This window comes from Dunckerocampus dactyliophorus, chromosome 5, assembly GCF_027744805.1.
Source record: "Dunckerocampus dactyliophorus isolate RoL2022-P2 chromosome 5, RoL_Ddac_1.1, whole genome shotgun sequence".
In the NCBI taxonomy this organism is placed as follows: domain Eukaryota; kingdom Metazoa; phylum Chordata; class Actinopteri; order Syngnathiformes; family Syngnathidae; genus Dunckerocampus; species Dunckerocampus dactyliophorus.
The window spans coordinates 19,457,099-19,476,955 of record NC_072823.1 but is presented as its reverse complement, the minus strand read 5'-3'; the positions used below and the strand labels follow the sequence as shown (position 1 = coordinate 19,476,955).

Sequence of the window (19,857 nt, the reverse complement as noted above, 5' to 3'; positions counted from 1 at the left end):
GACATGTTGAATTGTGCAAGTGTAAACGTGATGTTCTTTCATGTAACTTTGTTAAGCATGTTTGAAGTGACTATTAACAAATAAGTAGACCGTGTTAATGGTCCAAACACTGGATCTGGGGGCATCTGATGAATGATGGCACATCATGAGCATAGCTTGCCTTAGATATCAATAAAGATGGCACAGTGCATGGCCTCATTTAAGTTTTGGGGATTCACGTTTGGATGACCACCTATTTGGTACTGTGCATCATATTTTTCAGTACTTTAGTTCTCCTCTTAAATGAGCCTGCTGATCTCTTGCACTCACAACTGTAAGAGCCGATAAAGAGAGACCCTCAATAAGGGAGGGCACTGACTGAATCAGTGTGTTATAGCTGCCCTACAAAAGAAAGCACTTACAGCGCTGTCACCAAAGGACAAATGACTCCTTAACTCCACTCTGGAGGGCACGTTTCAACCTTTTTAATTATGCCCGTACGTTTTTTGGGACCCATCTGGAAACCATCTTTGAAAGTGTTTAAGGAGCTCTCTCTAAGCCCGATGTAATTAATTCTCTCTAAATAGATCAGCAAAGTGTTTAAGGCAGCTCTTTCAAGCGGTGTCATTTGCAGCAATGACTCTTAATTACATAATAATGGGAATGATCTCACATTGCTGCCAGCTGCCAGAGGTTGTGAGACCCTAAGTGCACTTGTTATGTGCTTCCCTGAAGGGTCATGGATGTCACAGTCAGATAAAGCAGCTCTGTCACACTCCAAGAAGAAGAAGTGCCTTCAGCCCCTCAGCTCTGCCTCTACTTTGTGTCATCCGTGTAGGACATATTCACAGAGATGGGATCAGTTGTGGAAGCATCTGCACTTATCCATCTACCAGTTGGTTTTCTTCTAGTAGGTTTGGGATGGCCATTTGGTAACCCTCGTCACGTTGTGTCTGTCACTACTCTTAAGTGCCTTGTCCGCCCTGTCTCTTTCTTTTATCGCTGAGGTACAGCACATTTCTGGGACGTGCATTTCCACAAACATGCCCCCAAAGAGAGTTGAAGGAAAAGTGCACTTTTTTGGAATTTTGCCCATCATCCATAGTCCTTATGTGACTGACATGAGCTGACATGAACACACACGTCTTTCTCTTTTCTGTGCGTTCTAAAGAAGGTTTTATGGTTTCATATATGTGACTATGTAGTAACAGGCACATTCGTGATAACATGGAATACTTACAGTATTTTGCCGTACTTTGGCCGTGTTAAGCACTCCTGGAACTTCCTTCCTGGGTGCATTGATTTCACGTAGCAATAAAACGAACACTACACATAGCATTAACTTTTACAAACTCAAAACAAAAACATCAGCAGTAGTCGCAGCTCTAATATGTAGGGTTACCTTTCAGTAATTGCTTTTTCTGTTTCCATCGCAGAAATGCTTGACATTAACTCTTTCAGACCTCAACCCTTGAGGTTATAGGGACATGTCGTGTTTAAGGGCACACTCACACGAGTCAATTAATGCAGTGGTTGGGCACACTTGACACCTAAACTTTGCTTTGGGCTTCTGTTTTGCAGCTTCTGCATCCTGGTTCTCCAGATTGTCAGTGGGATATTCCAAAACCAGGGAACATCATTCAAAACACAAATCTCAATCTAAAAATGTGTGTATCCCAGTTCTATGGGTCTTCAGCTACTGCTGATATCACATAATCTAATTATAGTTAGTTAGTATTTGGTCTAATTCTAGTAGTTAAAAGTAATAAATCAGGTGGCTTTGTTAAGAGCTTTTTGTTTCCATAATAGGTTTTTTTCTGTTTTTCAGTCCAGAAATGCTTGACTTTAAGAGGGGACAGACAGAAAAGTGAAACAAAACAACAAATTAAAATAGAGCAATGCACCATGCCTCTTGCCACAAAAAGAAAGCAACACTGCCCCTCTTTACAGATATACCAAAATACCTTTGGCAAAATAAAAAGTGAATTCCAACACGTGAGCCAACTTTCATTTCTATAATTAGGCCTCTAAATCAATTCGGACAGTTTTGGCTGATTTATACTGTATCAAAACAAAAGACACTGTTGGAAATAATTACAGTGGTACAGCTACAACAAGCTGTTGTCATTAAATCAAACAGATTCCAATATTACCCACAGTAAACGTGACGTCACATAACCTCACCTCACTCGCTATCTACTCAAGGGACAGCGACTTCCTGGGGGGAGCAATATGTTAACAGCAGACCAACGTCACAGCAACAGGGGCCATATTCCAGTTAAATCTGTGCATGAAACCTCAAGAGCTTAATCTTTGCGTACTGTACACCAGTGGGACGCTTCTCTTCTCTCGTCTCCTCTTCACTGACATTGCAGCACGTAAATGCTGTTCCGGTAATGCAAGCGATACAGAAAAAAACAATGGAGGGCCACTAATTGAAGATCGTTAAAAGAGAAGGGCTTGCAGCCACACACAGTTTAACATTTAAAATGTCAGGAAACATTAATCATCTGCTTGCATGGACACACAGGCTGCTAATGCATTAATCCTTTGTGAGTCCATTAACTGTTTAATGGCATACTTAAACAGCAGGTTTTGCTCATGCTACAGTAGATCACAAAAGTGATTACATCCCTCACATTTCAGCAAGCATTTTTATTATATCTTCTCAGGGGACAACACTATAAAAAGTAAACTTGAATGTACTTTAGAGTAGTCAGTGTGCAGCTTGTATAGCAGTATAGATTTACTACCCACTGAAAATGACAACCATTATTGTCTAAGTAGCTGGCAACACAAATGACTACACCTCACATTGTCCAAATTGTAAAGTGTGAATAGTGAGAGCACCATCGTTACCTGGCACTGCCGTAATCCTTAATCCTCTATCCAAGATTCATTTTTATCATCATTATACCTCAATAATGTAACAATTACAACCATGGAATTTCCATTTTACTACAACTAACAATTTCAAAATATACAAAGAATGGAACATCCTTGTAAAAATGGCTGCACTTTCCGAGAATGTGTCATATACTGTAATAAAAATGCTTGCTGAAATGTGAGAGGCGTACTCACTGTTGTGAAATACTGTACTGTACAGGCCCACCTCGTCCAAGAGTGCTGGAGTGTACCATGTACCACGCCTAAGTATGGATCAGAGCACATGCACCAGTGCCCAACCACGGCATGCATTGCCTCATATGAGTGTGCCCTTAAACACGACATGTCCCCATAACCTCAAAGGTTGAGGTGTCAAAGGGTTAAACACAAGCCAGTGTTGTTGTTGCTTAGACTGACCCTTTTTTGACTTTTTTGCTCTGTTCTTGCTTCTCTCTGCCTTATTTAGTTTTGTCTCTTTTTTGTTTGTTTTTTTCACTCTGTATACCGCATACTTCCAGGTACCATCCCATACACATTCCAAAGTACTGTACATAAGGCATGCAGACCCCTTGTAGATCGGGACGAAGCATTGGTGTTCAGTAGAATGAATGGATTTCTTTCACGAGTTATCTTTTACATTTATCAACATGCTCAAAGCAACACTCTTGTATCACCCTTAAGGTTTCCACTGCCTGTGTTTATGCTGGCTTGAAATTAAGGCAGATTGTTCAAGCTGGCAGGCAAATAAAAAGGCCTTCAGGCTGTTTCAAATCTCAAACACATGAGCTTTTAAAGCAGTGATTAGGGGAGTTGGTGATTTAACCCCTGGCTGCAGTCAGGAGGCGCTAATGTGCTTGGACCAAAGCCAGACACCCATGGTGGCAGAAATATGTCTCTGCCCTGTTTTCTTGTCTTCAAGGTCATTTTAGGTGTCAAGTGGCATAAAATATACTGTACAGGGATAGTAATATTGAGACACTTGGCCATCACAGTTATCATGACAAGAATATTTGTAAGGTCGGGGTTCACAATATCTGTTCGAGTTCATCCCATAGGTTTTGTTATTATTAATTGTGCCATCCCTGATCTGTTCTCCACTGCCTCTGTCTCCACAGATGCAAAAGAGAGGGCATCCAGAAGTTTCTCAGTGGGAGGGGTCTTCAACTTCACATCTCTCCTGCTTAGTAAAGAAGATGACAAGCTGTACGTCGGCGCTCGAGAGGTTCTGTTCGCTCTCAACCTCTCAGACATCAGCGCTCTGACACTGCAAAGAAATGTAAGAAAAGGCAGTGACATAGTAATTCAGTGCAATTATTGTAATTTCTACAAACTTCCCACTGGAAGTTTAGGTAAGGAAATATATAAGTTGGACACTTTATACGGGAATTAAAGATAATTCATGGGAGTTTAGTGCATATTTGTATGTATTTTGTTTGTTAATATAAGTCTTTCATTTTGGTGACAATATTGGTTGGTTGATTTGCTGATTTATTTTAACATGTTGAACTCTAATACAGTTAAAATTATACAATATATCATACAGTGTATATACATTATACTGTATATAGTATACAGAATACAGTATAGCCGAGTGGCCAATATTAAGCAAGATTATGTTTTCTAAACAACATTAAAACTTCTTTTGTAGACAGACAGATAGATTTTCACTTTATTTCCATGGAAAATGTCCAATTGCTGCAACCTCCTTAAATCACGCTCGCATTTTATTTCCGTCCTCTTTCCAGCTCACATGGAAAACTCCAGACAGGAAGCGAGACGAATGCAGTTTTAAAGGGAAAGACCTGCAAGTGAGTCAACTGTTGCTTTTTGTAAAGTCAAACACTTGATGGCACAAAGTGCAAAGCCTTGCAAATTTCCAACTTTCTATTTAACCACAATATATTTGTATCCTTTGCAATAATGTTCCTCATACCCACTGTACATTATTAGGCTTTGCTGTATTGCTGTAACATGACTGCACCGAGACCATGACTGCATTGCTTTACACTACTGCCATTAAGTGATGCTGAGTGGAATGGCTTGGATTGTAATCTAATTTGTTGGAAGCCAACCATTTCATGCATCATTAAGTTGATATTTGTCATTATTGGGAGTTGGAGGCATTTGATGTGTTTTTAGTAGCATGCGTTATGTTGTATTTTATGTGAACTCATTTATTCTTCCTTGTGTGTGCGCTACAGACTGATTGCTTCAACTACATCAAGATCTTACTGAGAGTGAACAGCACTCATCTTTACGTGTGTGGAACGTACGCCTTCAGCCCCATCTGTGCTTACATCGTAAGTGTTGGTAGACTTTCATGATGTCACAGCTGTGCGTGGTATATAGCCCACGCGCGTGCAGTCATCCCAGACTACATCGCGGTTCAAACATTGCACCCTCACTCCATTGCGTTTTTTCCAAATTAATTATGTAATTACTGATTGCTGTTTCATGGTTGACGATGGCCTATTATTAGTCAAAAAATATTGGAAGACAAGTTTTATGTAGTATAACTGTTCACTAGGCATCAGTAATGTTACATTGATGAGACATGACATTAGATTATCTTACCTTCACTCTGCATGTAGTCAGCCATGACATGTCCGACATCAGAGTGAATATAAGTTATCTTCCCATTCCATGTGATAGTGGTACGTTTTTGGCTTTTTACTTTGTCCTTCCCGACTCCGTTTGTAATACTTTCTTAAGTAAATTGGAGAGGCTAACAAGTTAGCTCAGCCGCTTGCTATGCTAGCGGCACCCATCTCTTATTTCCCTCCAGTGATGTGGTGTAAACAAAGAATAAAAGGAGTGTAAAGGTGACTGTAGGAGTGTTATTTCATGTTTACAGGTCTGTAATTTAAAAAAAACGTATTTAGAAAGTCGTAAACACTTTTTCTATGCTCTAACCACAAAAATATTCCGTTTATTAAATTTTGTTTATTAATTGAATCTTAATTTGCAGAATATCACTTATCGCGATCGGGTCTGGAACCAATTAACCACAATAAACGAGGGACGACTATACTGTATTTCTTCTAAAAAATACAGGGGTTAATACATAAAGATGACAATAGTAACATTTCACATTTCATCAAACATTTTTGTTACAGTATATCTTCTAAGGGAACAATACTACAACCTGGATGTACTTTTGGAGTAGTCAGTGTACAGCTTGTATAGCAGTATACCTGTAGAAAAAATCTACTCACAGCCATTATTGTCAAAATAGCTGCAGGTTTGGCGCCACATGAGTGCTGCCGGCACTGGGGAGCAGCGGTTCACTGAGGGGACTATGAATTCTGACACGTGTTGTATTCAAGTTTAATTTCTATGGTATTGTTCCTTGAGAAAATTTAATGAAATGGATATTGAAATGTGCGAGGCGTGCTGTACCACTGATTGAATATGGACCAAGCACCAATAGAGCACCCTCTCATAAGAGTATGTTCTTTTCTAGAACACTGCCAACTTCTCCCTCGTCAGGAGCAACTCTGGCGAGATTGTCACAGAGGATGGACGGAGCCGTTGCCCCTTTAACCCTGAGTACAAGTCCACCGCCATCATGGCTGGTCAGTGAAATCAACTTATGTTTCTTTTCTGAAACTCCAGCTGAGATGGATGTGTCTATGTTTATGTGTTGTGCTGCAGATGGAGAGCTGTATGCTGGCACAGTCAGCAATTTTCAGGGGAATGAACCAATCATTTATAAGAGTCTCAGCCAAGGAACTGCTCTAAAAACGGAAAATTCACTAAACTGGCTTCAAGGTACAGCTATGATGGTCATGGTCATGGTTTTATTGTTTTCGGACATGCTTAACATGTTCACATGATACGGGTGCACAATTCAACATGATCGAAAAGGAGTAGGAAGAAGCAGATCTTATTTATTCCTACCTCTTCTCCATGTGTCAGCAATTGCTGGTAGTTTGTTCACTTCCTGTGTTTAAATGTTACCATTTTTTTCTGGAGAGAAAATAATAGATCATCTGCAGCAATAGATAGATAGCTTATGCAGTTATGAAAGAAAAGGAAAGAAGAAGTGGTAATAAAAAATACAAATAATAATAAATACTGTATATGTTGCAGTAAAAAACTGACTGGTAGAAATCTATTTTCCTACAATCCTAAAAATTGATTTTTGCCTGAAATAACCTTCCTGTTAAATCTGAAGTACAGTATAGTGAATTTGATTTAACGTTGCTCCTTGAACGTATCATTCTCTTTCAGACCCGGCCTTTGTTGGTTCCGCTTACATCCAGGAAAGCCTGCCCAAGGGCAACCCTGTGGGCGACGACGATAAGATTTACTTCTTCTTCAGTGAGGCGGGAAAGGAGTTTGATTTCTTTGACAACACCATCGTGTCACGCATTGCTCGCGTGTGCAAGGTGAGTGATGCTCGAAGACCAGCGGTCAAAATAAAACCAGAGGGAGGGAGAAATATTTGTTTTCCCGCTCTCAGCAACTGTTACATGACAGCCACTACTGTGTGTTTAGTGTAATTTTTAGTGAAAGCACTCCTATATATATCACATACTATACATATTCTTTGGGAAATGCCAATATGACAACTAAATATTGCAAGAGCCTTTTGAATTATTTTTCTCTGTCTTCTTAACAAATACATTCACAGGCTTCCTCATTATGTATGTAGATGTATGAGTTTTAGCAGGTGAAAGGGATAGTTTTGCTTTCTTATTTAAAGACCACTTTATTTAAAAAAAGAGGTAATGTAAAAAGTGCTGTTAGGAAGTCAAGGGAAAATAGCGTATAATGCTTCTGAGCTGTAAGAATTGCTACGATAAAGCTCCCTTAGGGTCGTGTGTCATTTTAACTCCCAGAGCTCTGCCATTTCCTCTAATTAAGAAATCTTGAAGTGGTCCCAACTGAAGCTTTTTATGAAAAGCCCACTATTTAGTATTTCTTCCTTTGCCTCTGGCTTTTCGCACTGAACGACTGATTTCATCCAACATTTAGAATATGGGAAAAAACAGGCAGTGCTATTATGTACTATTGCAATATGGAGAGTACGGGACCACAAATGTAAACGCAGTCTTTGTGTGCATGTCTACAGCACCAAAGGCACACCATTATCAATGTTGTCAAGTGCTTAGCAGCGTTGCTTTCTTCCCTTCTTGATTTAAAAGTGTGTGTTTTTAATCTAAGCCGCTTGTCTTGATGTATTTTATTTCTATGTCCTCCAAGTTTTCTCCTGCAGGGCGTAGTTGTAATATGCATGGAACTGCACTTTGACTTCTTTTTTCCCCCCTCCAATAACATCTATTTAAACTGCCTCTTTGTAGTCTTTTCTTCCTCTTGAGGGTGTATACACATTGTATTTAATGTACAGTATGTGGCTCACATTGTTATTATTTCTTCTCTTTTCTTAGCTTGTGCCGTCATGTCATTGGCACCTCTCCATTCATTTGCCCAGCAGTACACTTCATTGTGACATTCTTGCACACTCTACTGGACAGACGTTACACAGCTCCAACCAATACATCTTTATTTAAATGTACTTCTTGTTGCAGGGAGACTTGGGAGGTGAAAGGGTCCTGCAGAAAAAGTGGACCACCTTTCTCAAAGCTCAACTTTTGTGCTCACTGCCTGATGACGGCTTCCCGTTTAACATTATCCAGGACATGTTTGTGTTGACACCCAGCACAGGGGACTGGAAGAACACTGTGTTTTATGGAGTCTTCACCTCTCAGTGGTGAGGATATTTATCTCTTTCCTTTGAAATATGTGACTATTATGATGCTATGTTGAAGAATGTTCATGCATGTAATGTTTGATTGGGTAGCTGCTTTGGGGAAAAAAACAGGAAGTAACAATAACATTTGCATGTAAACTAAACACAGAGAGAAATGAAAAAATACAAATATAGAAATCTGTATATATATATACAGTATATATATATATAAATATATATATTTTTTTTATAAAATCAGATCTTTTAAGATCTTTGATAAAGTAGATGCTTTAGGACAAAAACAGGAAGTTACAAAAAACATTTGTATATAAACTAAACAGAGGGAAAATAGCTATAGTCTAGGATCTTAATGAATTATAATATATTTAAACAATTTATTTAAAGATAAACAAGATTATATATTTATATATTCACATATACATATACATACATACATACATATACATATACATACATACATACATACATACATACATACATACATATATATATATATATATATATATATATATATATATATATGTATATATATATGTATATATATATAAAACTTTAGAAATGTATACATACAGTATACCCAACAAATTACAACCTGATCAGATGTTGAATACAATTTGTATATGTTACATTTGAATTAATCCAAATGTGAAGTCAGATGTGAATAAACTCAGTTTACCACTACAGCAACAACCAGCATACTGTATGTAGTATATTCTGTTGCATGTTTGACCAAATTACAGGGATATTTGTTGATTTGGATATCCACAACCAGTGCACATTGCAAAAAACGGACATCCAAGCAGGATTAACTGTCTGAAATCAAAGTCAAAAGTGCATAAATAATTTACTTACCAGGCACTTTTATGGAAGTAGTATGAACAAGTCAAGGCATCTTCACTTCAAATGTTATTTTTCTGTTAGGAGATTACTGTGCATATTTTAAGTAATATTTCTGAGATTTCAGTATACACATTACGAGTACTTTTTCATTTTCAACATTTCTGGTAAATTGTTGATCTGACTGTAATTTACCATCTCCCCTGCCATGTACAAGGGATCCCTTCACACGTTCGCGATTCAGCACTTCATGTTTGGTCAAAAACCTTTTTTTTTTGGTCTCTGAAAATATTTTCTCCGTAAACAACACATCTCATTCACACTAAGTTGATGATAATTCATAAATACGTGATAGTGAAGTATAAACATAATATTCATAAAATGTACATAAATGTACATATATTATGTATATATCCAGAGACATACTGTACATCAGTGGCAGGTGGTGCATTTGGTACCTGGGCCTTCAGGTACTTAGTCGGCCAGAATTTTTTTTGACAGACACTGTGGGGGCCAGTATTGTTAAAAAAAAAATTTGATTCAAGATTCAAGAGTTTTTATTGTCATATGCATAGTAAAACAGGCAGTTATACTATGCAATGAAATTCTTATTCTGTTCATTCTCCCAAGAAAAGAAAGAAAACACAAGAAAATGAAATAATTAATATATAATTCCAAACACTGTCGTTCATCTTGACTGTGATTTGGACCTCAGTCCCCTGTGCCAGCTGCTGGACGTCGTCAAACACACACAGACAAGCGAAGACCCAACCTCTCCATTTTTTGTAACATTAATTGCTACTAGTTAATCCCAAAATGCAACTTGTTGATAATGAGTGAGTTAAACTTTAACTCATTCAATCCCAAATCCCAAAAGACAACCCTTTCAGTACCGACCATTTTAGACAATTTTGACTGATCTTTCAAGGCACACAGAATGTTGTGTTCTATGGTTATATAAACATGAAACCTACCAAAAAAAAAGATTAGACTCTCGTCTTTCGTCAGAAAAAAAACTTTGTTTCTACCTTTTTCCGTTCTTTAGTAATCAGCAGTAGAACACAGCCAATATAAAATATCAGTTGCCGACTAGAAAAGGGAGAAAAGAAGCTTTTTGTGAAAAGATACATTTGAAGTTTCACTTTGACACAAATATTTTTTGCTTTTGTGACAGCTCAAATATCCGAACACAAAAAAGATTCAAAATAACAATTTATTTAGTTAGTATTTAAAATTTTTACATTTGGAACTGAAGCATGTGTTCGCACGTGCGTGCGTGTGTGCATGCGTGTGTGTCTGCATGTGCATGCATTCAAATTTCTGTACAATGCATAACCTTCTTCACACTACATTCCTCCTTGCCGAGCTCTTATAAAATACACTTGTCACCTTGTGGCCGTTTTTATGGCATTGAAATTGCTCTGAAGCTAAACTAATACATTGGTGGGGAGTCACATCATCACCTCAGTCAGCCTCTTGCCCAAAAAATGTAAAAGACGTACAAATATGTTGTTGGTATTGGGCGTTCATGTTTCTAAAAACGTACAAAACTCCGTCTTTGGTATTGAATGAGTTAAACGTGATTCTTTTTAATGTCATTTTAAGGTATAATGGTGCTTCAGGAAGCTCTGCTGTGTGTTCCTTTACCATGGAGCAAGTTGAAAAAGCCTTCAGCGGCCGTTACCGTGAAGTCAACAGAGAAACCCAGCAGTGGTACACTTACAACCATCCCATCCCTGAACCTCGACCTGGAGCGGTGAGTCCCTTCCTGCCAAGACAAACATGCAGTTCACCAGTTGTGTGAGGATGTTTTTTTCTGATTAGCTATCGAATTACATTCTTCACTTCCTTCCATGCTAATTAGAGCTGAAGCAAAAAAAATAAAAAGGTGTGGCACATCCACTTGATTTACACATGTGTTTAAAAACACGCTTTTATGTCACCTTTTCAGTGTATCACGAATGGGGCCCGGAGCCAGCGCATCTTGTCATCGCTACACATGCCAGATAAGGTCCTGAATTTTGTCAAAGATCACTTCCTCATGGACAGCGTGCTCCGCAGCCAGCCTCTGCTGCTCAAACGCCACGTTCGCTACACGCAAATTGCTGTGCATCAAGTGCAGGTGGCGCACAAAGCCTACCATGTGCTCTTCATTGGCACAGGTAAACTTATTATACTTTTTTGAAGCAGGGTTTCCCAACCTCTCTTGCACCAAGGCACATATTTTACATTAGGAAAATCTCAAAATGTTTCATGAATGGCAACAGGAGGATAAACAGGTTAATCATATTCCTTCTGCCATCTAGTGGAAGAGCATTTCCTTGTTCTGCCTGTCACTATATATCTCTGACATTGATAGATGACCAAAGATACATTATTTGTAACATTTTCAGACCAATTAAATGAAATTGGATAATTTTCTGTGGATCATCATATCGTTAATGTGTCACGGCATAGTGGTTGGAAATCACTCCTTTAAAGACACACAACAGAGCAAACACTTGCCAATGAAACCTTGAACAAAAACACAGTTTCATGGTGAGTGGCCATCTGCCTCTGCTACCGTTTAAAAAAACTCCGGCTTCACAAAGGTAATAATCCTGAGACAGTGAAAGTTTCATCAATTTATCAATACGTTAATTAGGTTTGATGTGGCAGTGAATCATACTGAGAGGTGTTTCTAATATTGTGCACCTCCCACATAGTAAATATGGTTACCAAAATATTAGAAACAACTCTCAGATTGACACATTGCCACTTTATATATAAACACAATAAGAAATGTGAATAGTGATATTAAAATGTAATTATGCAAATAGTACTAGCAATGGTTTAGTTTATTTTAAACATGCTTAATAACGTTTCATTGATGCACAGTACAGCACAGTCCAACATGTCTGAAAAGAAGCAGGAAGAAGCAGAGCTTATTGAATCTCACTCCTTCTCCATGACGCAGCACTTTCTGATAGTTTGTTCACAAATCAATTCAAGTCTATCAAAGTGAGCATTCAAATTTTTCTGTGGTCAACACTTGTTAGATTTGTGTTATGAGACTTGTGTTAGATTAGTTGTGCCTAATAAAGTGACTTGTGAGTGTGTACTGTATTAATTATGGACATAAGGCTGTTTGGTGTGTAGCAAATAACAACACTAACACTCTTAACTGTCATACAAGTATAAATAGAAGTCAACTACTTTGAAGATACCTTGTAAATGGAACAGGAAGGTGTTTGCTAAGCTATTCTTTATAGTGCCCACAAGCTGACATCACACAGGACCTTTGAAGCATATTTCCTGGGGAAAACTTTTTGTTGAGTTCCAAACTGTACTACTTTTCAAGTGTTGGACTTCACTCATTAGATGGGGGAAATTTGCCTAATGTTATGGCTTTTTTTCAAGTCGACCTGTGTCTTCTTTCTAGATGATGGCAGACTCCATAAAGCCATGAGTGTGAAGAACAAGATGCACATCATCGAGGAGAAGGTGCTCTTCCGTGACTCCCAGCCAGTGCAGCACATAGAACTACACTCTGAAAGGGTAAGGCATTTTTGCAGAGCTCTCGCATGGTGCAGAGCCATAACAAGCTTACTAAATGCATTTACTGGCAATTTGTGGCTATGAGGCATGATGAATCACAGCCTAAAGGAGACCTTGTGTTAAATGAGCTAATTACATGCGACTGTCTCTTGGGGGAACTGCAAACAGCTGAAACTGTGGCACATCTTGATGATGGCACTTAAGACATAACTTAATTCTGATGTTCTGTATTTGCATTAGGATCAGACAAGGGGGGATAAGTTACACAATGACTAAATGTATTGCACTCTTTCTCACACTTATGCATTGTCTATTCTCCTCCTCAGGGTCTGCTCTATGTTTCCACTTTCTCAGAACTGGTGGAGGTCCCGGTAGCTAACTGCAGTAATTACCAGAGCTGCGGGGAGTGCCTCATCTCCAGGGACCCTTACTGCGCCTGGAATGGCAGGCAGTGTGTTGATGTCAGACAGGCTCCACCAAGCAAGTGTGTAGCCGTCTGTTTTTGGGATATTTTGGCCTTCAAGGCAGACATTTCTATGATAATTTGTAATAAGAAGAGCGTGTGTCTTTGCAGTGTGTTGCAGCAGGATGTGGACAATGCAGACGCGGCAGCTATTTGCACCAAGACAGTAGCTAGCGCACGCTTTGCCAAATCTGCACACGCACGTAAGTATAGTCACTGGTTACTTCTTTAGGTAGTGCACAGTCTAATGATGTGATTGATATCCAAGCATCAACAATTCAATAAAGTAAAAACACAGAAGCACTCGGAGAGTGCAGATCTCCGCCAAGCGCCCTAGTTCCAACCATATTGTGATTCACATCAAAATAATAATCCTACATTTTTTGGCTCAGACTTTGATATTCTGTAGAACCAAGCGCTCTGACCATTTTTTGTGGCGTTATATGCACAAATGGTCCTATCTCGCAATATTAAAGAATCCTTTAAAAAAATACCTGGATCCAGACGGTCAGCCAGATCACCTCCAAAATGTAATCAGTTCTTCCATATGCCATTTCCGACAATTCCTGAACATTTCATCCAAATCCATTCAGAACTTTTCAAGTTGTTTTGAACTTCAAAGTTGACAGAAACATTTCTAGTAATAAATAAGTACAGCATACAGTATATGATGAACAATACATGCAATCATAAAAAAATACAGAATAATTAAGAAAGCACAAGATCACAGTAACTTACTGTATAATGAATAGATAAATACAGAATACAGACACCACTAACGGGAATATGAACAGGATCAATTATATTAGACACGTGGTTCTCAGCATTCTTCTGCCTCATTGTAAATACCACATGCTTGTACTGTTTGTTAAACTGGTTCATATTAGTACAGTTTTGGTACTTAGTGTAAATAAATGCACATTTCTAGTATAATATTTAGTATCATACTAGCAAAAACACAACACAAACAGACAAACAGACAAACCCCAGCAAAAACATAACCTCTGCACTGTGTTTGGCAGAGGTAATTATTCTTTAAGTGGAGTTTATGTGCTTTATTTTATTTTTTTTTTATTTGTTAAATGTGTACGTTTTAGTTGGAAATGACACATGAAAGTGGCAAAAGTGTTTAGAGATATTATTGAAAAGTTTACACGTACAAATTTGGTCAAAATCTAAAAAACAATGTTTTTATTTATATGTCTAACTTCTTACACTCATTTTCCACCTTTTATTTCTAAAAGATAAACTATAACCATTCAGTTATAGCCAGTCAACCAGTCAATATTTGGCTACTACTAATTTCTGCCATGCTCATAGCTGATAATTACAATAATTGCCTAAAACACAGAAAATTTATTTTTTACTGTAAAATTTGGACCAAAATGTGCAACAATCAAGCAGATTTGTACAAAGAAAATAATGTTTGTTAGTGAAAACAATAAGGCAATTTGCCATGAAGAAAAGCCCACTCACTTTTAGTGCAGTTTATCATCCTTTTTTATTATGTCCATAATTTTGTAGGGAATTATCATGAATTATAATAACAAAATAAGGCATGTACAGGTAGTTGGTATCTATAAAGGTGTAGAATTTATTTTTTATTCAAAATAGTCCATTCTAGTTTAATAAAACAGTATGTTTTTTAGTGTGGTGGCTCAGAAATGCAGCTAAATTAGATAGGATACTTCACAATATGTACTTCTCTGTTTGTGTCAGTCAAAATTGAGTATGGTGACATGCAGCATGAGTAATGTTCATCTCCCCACAGGAACGTCATCATGTCAGGTGATCATTATTCCAGCCAACACCTTCCAAGTGTTGCCCTGCATGCTGCGCTCTAATCTGGCTGAGAGGACATGGGTGTTCAGCGAGAGTTCGGGTCACTTCCATTACCCCAGTCCAGAGGGGGGGCTGGTGGTGGTGGCTCAGGCTGACCAACAGGAGACCTATGAGTGCTGGTCTGTGGAGGAAGGTTTCCGACAGCTACTGGCAAACTACTGCGTGAGGGGCGAGGCCAAACACGAGAGCACCACTCAGATGAGCCGCACACGGGCGCCAGCCATGTCACAGGATGAGTTTGTCATCCTGCCTGAGGCTCGCTCCCCTCAGATCAATACCAAGACCTACTGGAACGAGCTAATCGTAGTGTGTGCCCTCTTGGCCTTCTCCCTGCTCGTCTTTTCCCTGTTTGTGGTGTACAGGCACCGCGACCACATGAAGTCCATGCTCAAGGAGGGCGAGTGCCCCAACATGCAACAGAAGAAGCCCAGAATGGTGGTGAAGCCCGCTGAGAACATGCCACTCAACGGCAACGCGGTGGCCGCCTCGGTGACGGATCACAAGGGCTACCAGACACTTCACGACAACTACATCTGTGGCCCGCCGTCGCATGAGTACTCGTCGCCTGACAACAGCAAGAGCTTCTCAGAGGCGGAGAAGAGGCCTCAGAACTTACAGGATAGCCGAGTGGAGATCTCTCCTACCAGCCCACGGCCTCGAGTCAGACTGGGATCGGAGATAAAAGACTCGGTGGTGTAAAGATTCACCAGGAGGGACACCTTTTAAATGAATACAAGTGAAAAGGCACCTGCTGAAAGACTCCTGGGCGATTGGAGGGGTGGGGTGGGGGGGGTCATCACATAACTTTTGCACTTTGTCCTCATTTGTGCTGTTCCTGTGGTTCATGAACATTTCTTTTTATGCATTCACAGCGCACTGACCGCCTTCAGACTTTTGGTGCTCACAATATAGCTCAAAAACAGAATGTAAGTCGTGCTTGCAAAAACCTCCGCCAAGGCCAAGTTTGCACTGTGCTAAACAGCTCCCATGACATAATGGGGGCGGGGAACTATATAGTATACCATTCAGGCCCGCAATGCAATTCTAAAAACACAAATAAACCCCACAAATGCTCATTTTATATATATATATATATATATATATATATATATATATATATATATATATATATATATACACACACACATATACACACACACACACACACACACAGTAAAATGTATTGATCTGAATATAAGTTGAACCCTCTTCTTCAAGACCCATTTTTGGAAAAATTTTCAGCATCTCATCATCTCTCGAGTTCACAAGTGTTTGTGTGAGTGGCATTAACAAAAGCTCTGACTCGCTTGGGGCCACCTATACTTAAGGTTCCCCTACCCTTGTTTTAGATGAAAACAAGAGCAGAGCAGAGCAGATAAAAAGAGCACAGCTAGACTTTTGTAGTGTGACCCTGCAGTCCGTCCTTAATAGTAATACTTTGAAGAGAGGTAGTCAAACATGTCCACACTCCCATTTGATACTTTTCATCGGGGGGGTTTTTGTCAGCCTGTCAGCCAGTAGGAGCCTACCCACCACTGAGGCTATGCACTATCTACGGTACTGTAGCAAGGTCAACTCGCAGCACATTATTTAACAATAGAGCAACAAACATCAGAGGCAAAACAACAAATTATATCACATGAACCCAAAAAATCCAGAGAAACAAAGTATTTTAAAAGTGGGACATACATCATAAGAACAACATACTGTATAACATATAAAGACACCAAGAATGATCAGTGTGTGAAGTCTTGACTTTTTCCTGTTTTTTTTCTTTCACTAAATATGTGATGAATAAAATGAATAAACAGGGAAGAAAAACCTGTTTCAGGTATCAAGATAGGCAGTCTATGCAAAAGCACTTCGTATGAAGTGAAGGGATAAACCATACAAGTAAGCACAAAGACGCTATCACTTGAGGATCAATGGCACTGCAAATAAACACATGAATTATATTTTAACTATCACTAAAAGAGTCAATTATAGCAATTCTTCATCTAAGCCAGAGTCTGGATATTAATATTTTGTGGCCAAATGTGTCTCTTTCATGTTCACAAAGGGAAATAATACATGTTTTATAGTCTTCATCTAGTTTGAATGTTGTTATTTTATGAATGGAAACTCCCTGCTTCTTGCTTAAATGGTCTTCAACCCATCAAAGAAATAACTTATATTCTTATACACATAAAGTTATGTATTTTACTAATTAATTCTCTCCAAATCAGTCATCAAATTGGGCATAGGCATTGCCATTTTTTTAATTGATACACAGATGCAAAGAGATTTATGCACAAGATTTTGAGAAGCCTTTGTGTTTTGTTGCAAGGCATGCACCTGCCTTTGGGGACGTGGATAATGCCTTGTGAGACTAATCAAGAGATGTGCCTCTTGAGATCATGAAACTAACCAGGTAACTCAGACACAAAAAGTGGTTTAATATTGTCACCATTGTGGGCTCATGAGTTTGAGTGCTTTTTCTTGTTTTGTTTTGTGGCTTTAACGTCCATCAAGGCACTCAAATCTTTGTTGTGTAGCAAACAAATAACCACTGGGTGATTTGAATATGTCAAACACAGATAAGCATAGTATTAATTTCGTATGAATCGCACTGCAAAACTGTCTTTGTGTGGGTCTAATCAATCGTGCAGACGATTTCCTGCTTTGACTGTTATTTTCCAGAAAATAAAAAGGCAGCTGTGCTAGTGTTCATTTCATTAGAAAGGCCAATTACAGAACAACAAAAAAAAAGATGTGGCAGAGCCAATTTAGTAAAACAAGTTACAAACGCTCTTTGAAATGTAGTGTGCTCTCTCCAAATGAACCACTATAGTCAGTTCTTCGAAATGTGACATGTATTGTAACTAAAAAAACAGCTCTTTATGTACAATTGTTTTGTAAATTCAGCTGCCTGTGTACAAAAGAAAATGTATTTTTTGTATCATACATCATTTTCTTCTCATTTTTTGTATTGCATATAAAAAAGGCACTTTATTTTATTTTTTCCAAATAAAGCTCAAATACGTTTTATGAAAGAAGTCTTTCATTTATTATGTTAAATAACTAAATTTGTTGTTTTTGTGTGTATATATAGGCATACATCTGCCTTTGGCCAAATGTGAGACTATAATCAAGAGAGCTACACAAATAAAATAAATATATGTAATAGTTTTTATTATTATTATCTTTGTATTGTACAAAAACTTTATTTTATGTTGTCCAATTAAGGACAAAGAAATTTTGCTAATTTAAAGAATGTGTAATAGTAAAGTTAATAGAGTGTTTAGATATCTTATTCAGTAATAAATTAGTCAAAGTTGACAGAAACATTTTATAGTAATAAATAAGTGCAGCATATATGATGAACAATACATGCAATAATAAAAAAATACGGAATAATTATGAAAGCACAAGATCACAGTAACTTACTATATAATGAATAAATACAGAATACAGACACCACTAACAAGAACATGAACAGGATCAATTATATTAGACACGTGGTTCTCAGCATTCTTCTGCCTCATTGTAAATACCACATGCTTGTACTGTTTGTTAAACTGGTTCATATTAGTACAGTTTTGGTAGTTAGTGTAAATAAATGCACATTTCTAGTATAATATTTAGTATCATACTAGCAAAAACACAACACAAACAGACAAACAGACAAACCCCAGCAAAAACATAACCTCTGCACTGTGTTTGGCAGAGGTAATTATTCTTTAAGTGGAGTTTATGTGCTTTATTTTATTTTTTTTTTATTTGTTAAATGTGTACGTTTTAGTTGGAAATGACACATGAAAGTGGCAAAAGTGTTTAGAGATATTATTGAAAAGTTTACACGTACAAATTTGGTCAAAATCTAAAAAACAATGTTTTTATTTATATGTCTAACTTCTTACACTCATTTTCCACCTTTTATTTCTAAAAGATAAACTATAACCATTCAGTTATAGCCAGTCAACCAGTCAATATTTGGCTACTACTAATTTCTGCCATGCTCATAGCTGATAATTACAATAATTGCCTAAAACACAGAAAATTTATTTTTTACTGTAAAATTTGGACCAAAATGTGCAACAATCAAGCAGATTTGTACAAAGAAAATAATGTTTGTTAGTGAAAACAATAAGGCAATTTGCCATGAAGAAAAGCCCACTCACTTTTAGTGCAGTTTATCATCCTTTTTTATTATGTCCATAATTTTGTAGGGAATTATCATGAATTATAATAACAAAATAAGGCATGTACAGGTAGTTGGTATCTATAAAGGTGTAGAATTTATTTTTTATTCAAAATAGTCCATTCTAGTTTAATAAAACAGTATGTTTTTTAGTGTGGTGGCTCAGAAATGCAGCTAAAATAGATAGGATACTTCACAATATGTACTTCTCTGTTTGTGTCAGTCAAAATTGAGTATGGTGACATGCAGCATGAGTAATGTTCATCTCCCCACAGGAACGTCATCATGTCAGGTGATCATTATTCCAGCCAACACCTTCCAAGTGTTGCCCTGCATGCTGCGCTCTAATCTGGCTGAGAGGACATGGGTGTTCAGCGAGAGTTCGGGTCACTTCCATTACCCCAGTCCAGAGGGGGG

At 38.0% G+C, this 19,857-nt stretch overlaps 1 protein-coding gene across 1 annotated transcript in view; it reads left to right on the top strand.

Moving 5' to 3' along the window:
• LOC129181178 (semaphorin-4B-like) overlaps nucleotides 1-18,273 on the top strand; it is a 53,954-nt gene extending 35,681 nt beyond the window's left edge. The window contains exons 3-15 of the mRNA XM_054775967.1: nucleotides 3,981-4,141; nucleotides 4,611-4,673; nucleotides 5,067-5,165; nucleotides 6,329-6,440; nucleotides 6,520-6,636; nucleotides 7,099-7,256; nucleotides 8,400-8,581; nucleotides 11,024-11,174; nucleotides 11,370-11,580; nucleotides 12,840-12,955; nucleotides 13,282-13,439; nucleotides 13,530-13,621; nucleotides 15,190-18,273. Of these exons, the coding sequence (XP_054631942.1) occupies nucleotides 3,981-4,141; nucleotides 4,611-4,673; nucleotides 5,067-5,165; nucleotides 6,329-6,440; nucleotides 6,520-6,636; nucleotides 7,099-7,256; nucleotides 8,400-8,581; nucleotides 11,024-11,174; nucleotides 11,370-11,580; nucleotides 12,840-12,955; nucleotides 13,282-13,439; nucleotides 13,530-13,621; nucleotides 15,190-15,959 (2,390 nt within the window). The 3' untranslated portion in view covers nucleotides 15,960-18,273. The remainder of the gene's footprint in view (nucleotides 1-3,980; nucleotides 4,142-4,610; nucleotides 4,674-5,066; nucleotides 5,166-6,328; nucleotides 6,441-6,519; nucleotides 6,637-7,098; nucleotides 7,257-8,399; nucleotides 8,582-11,023; nucleotides 11,175-11,369; nucleotides 11,581-12,839; nucleotides 12,956-13,281; nucleotides 13,440-13,529; nucleotides 13,622-15,189) is intronic.
• Nucleotides 18,274-19,857: the final 1,584 nt, after the last annotated feature.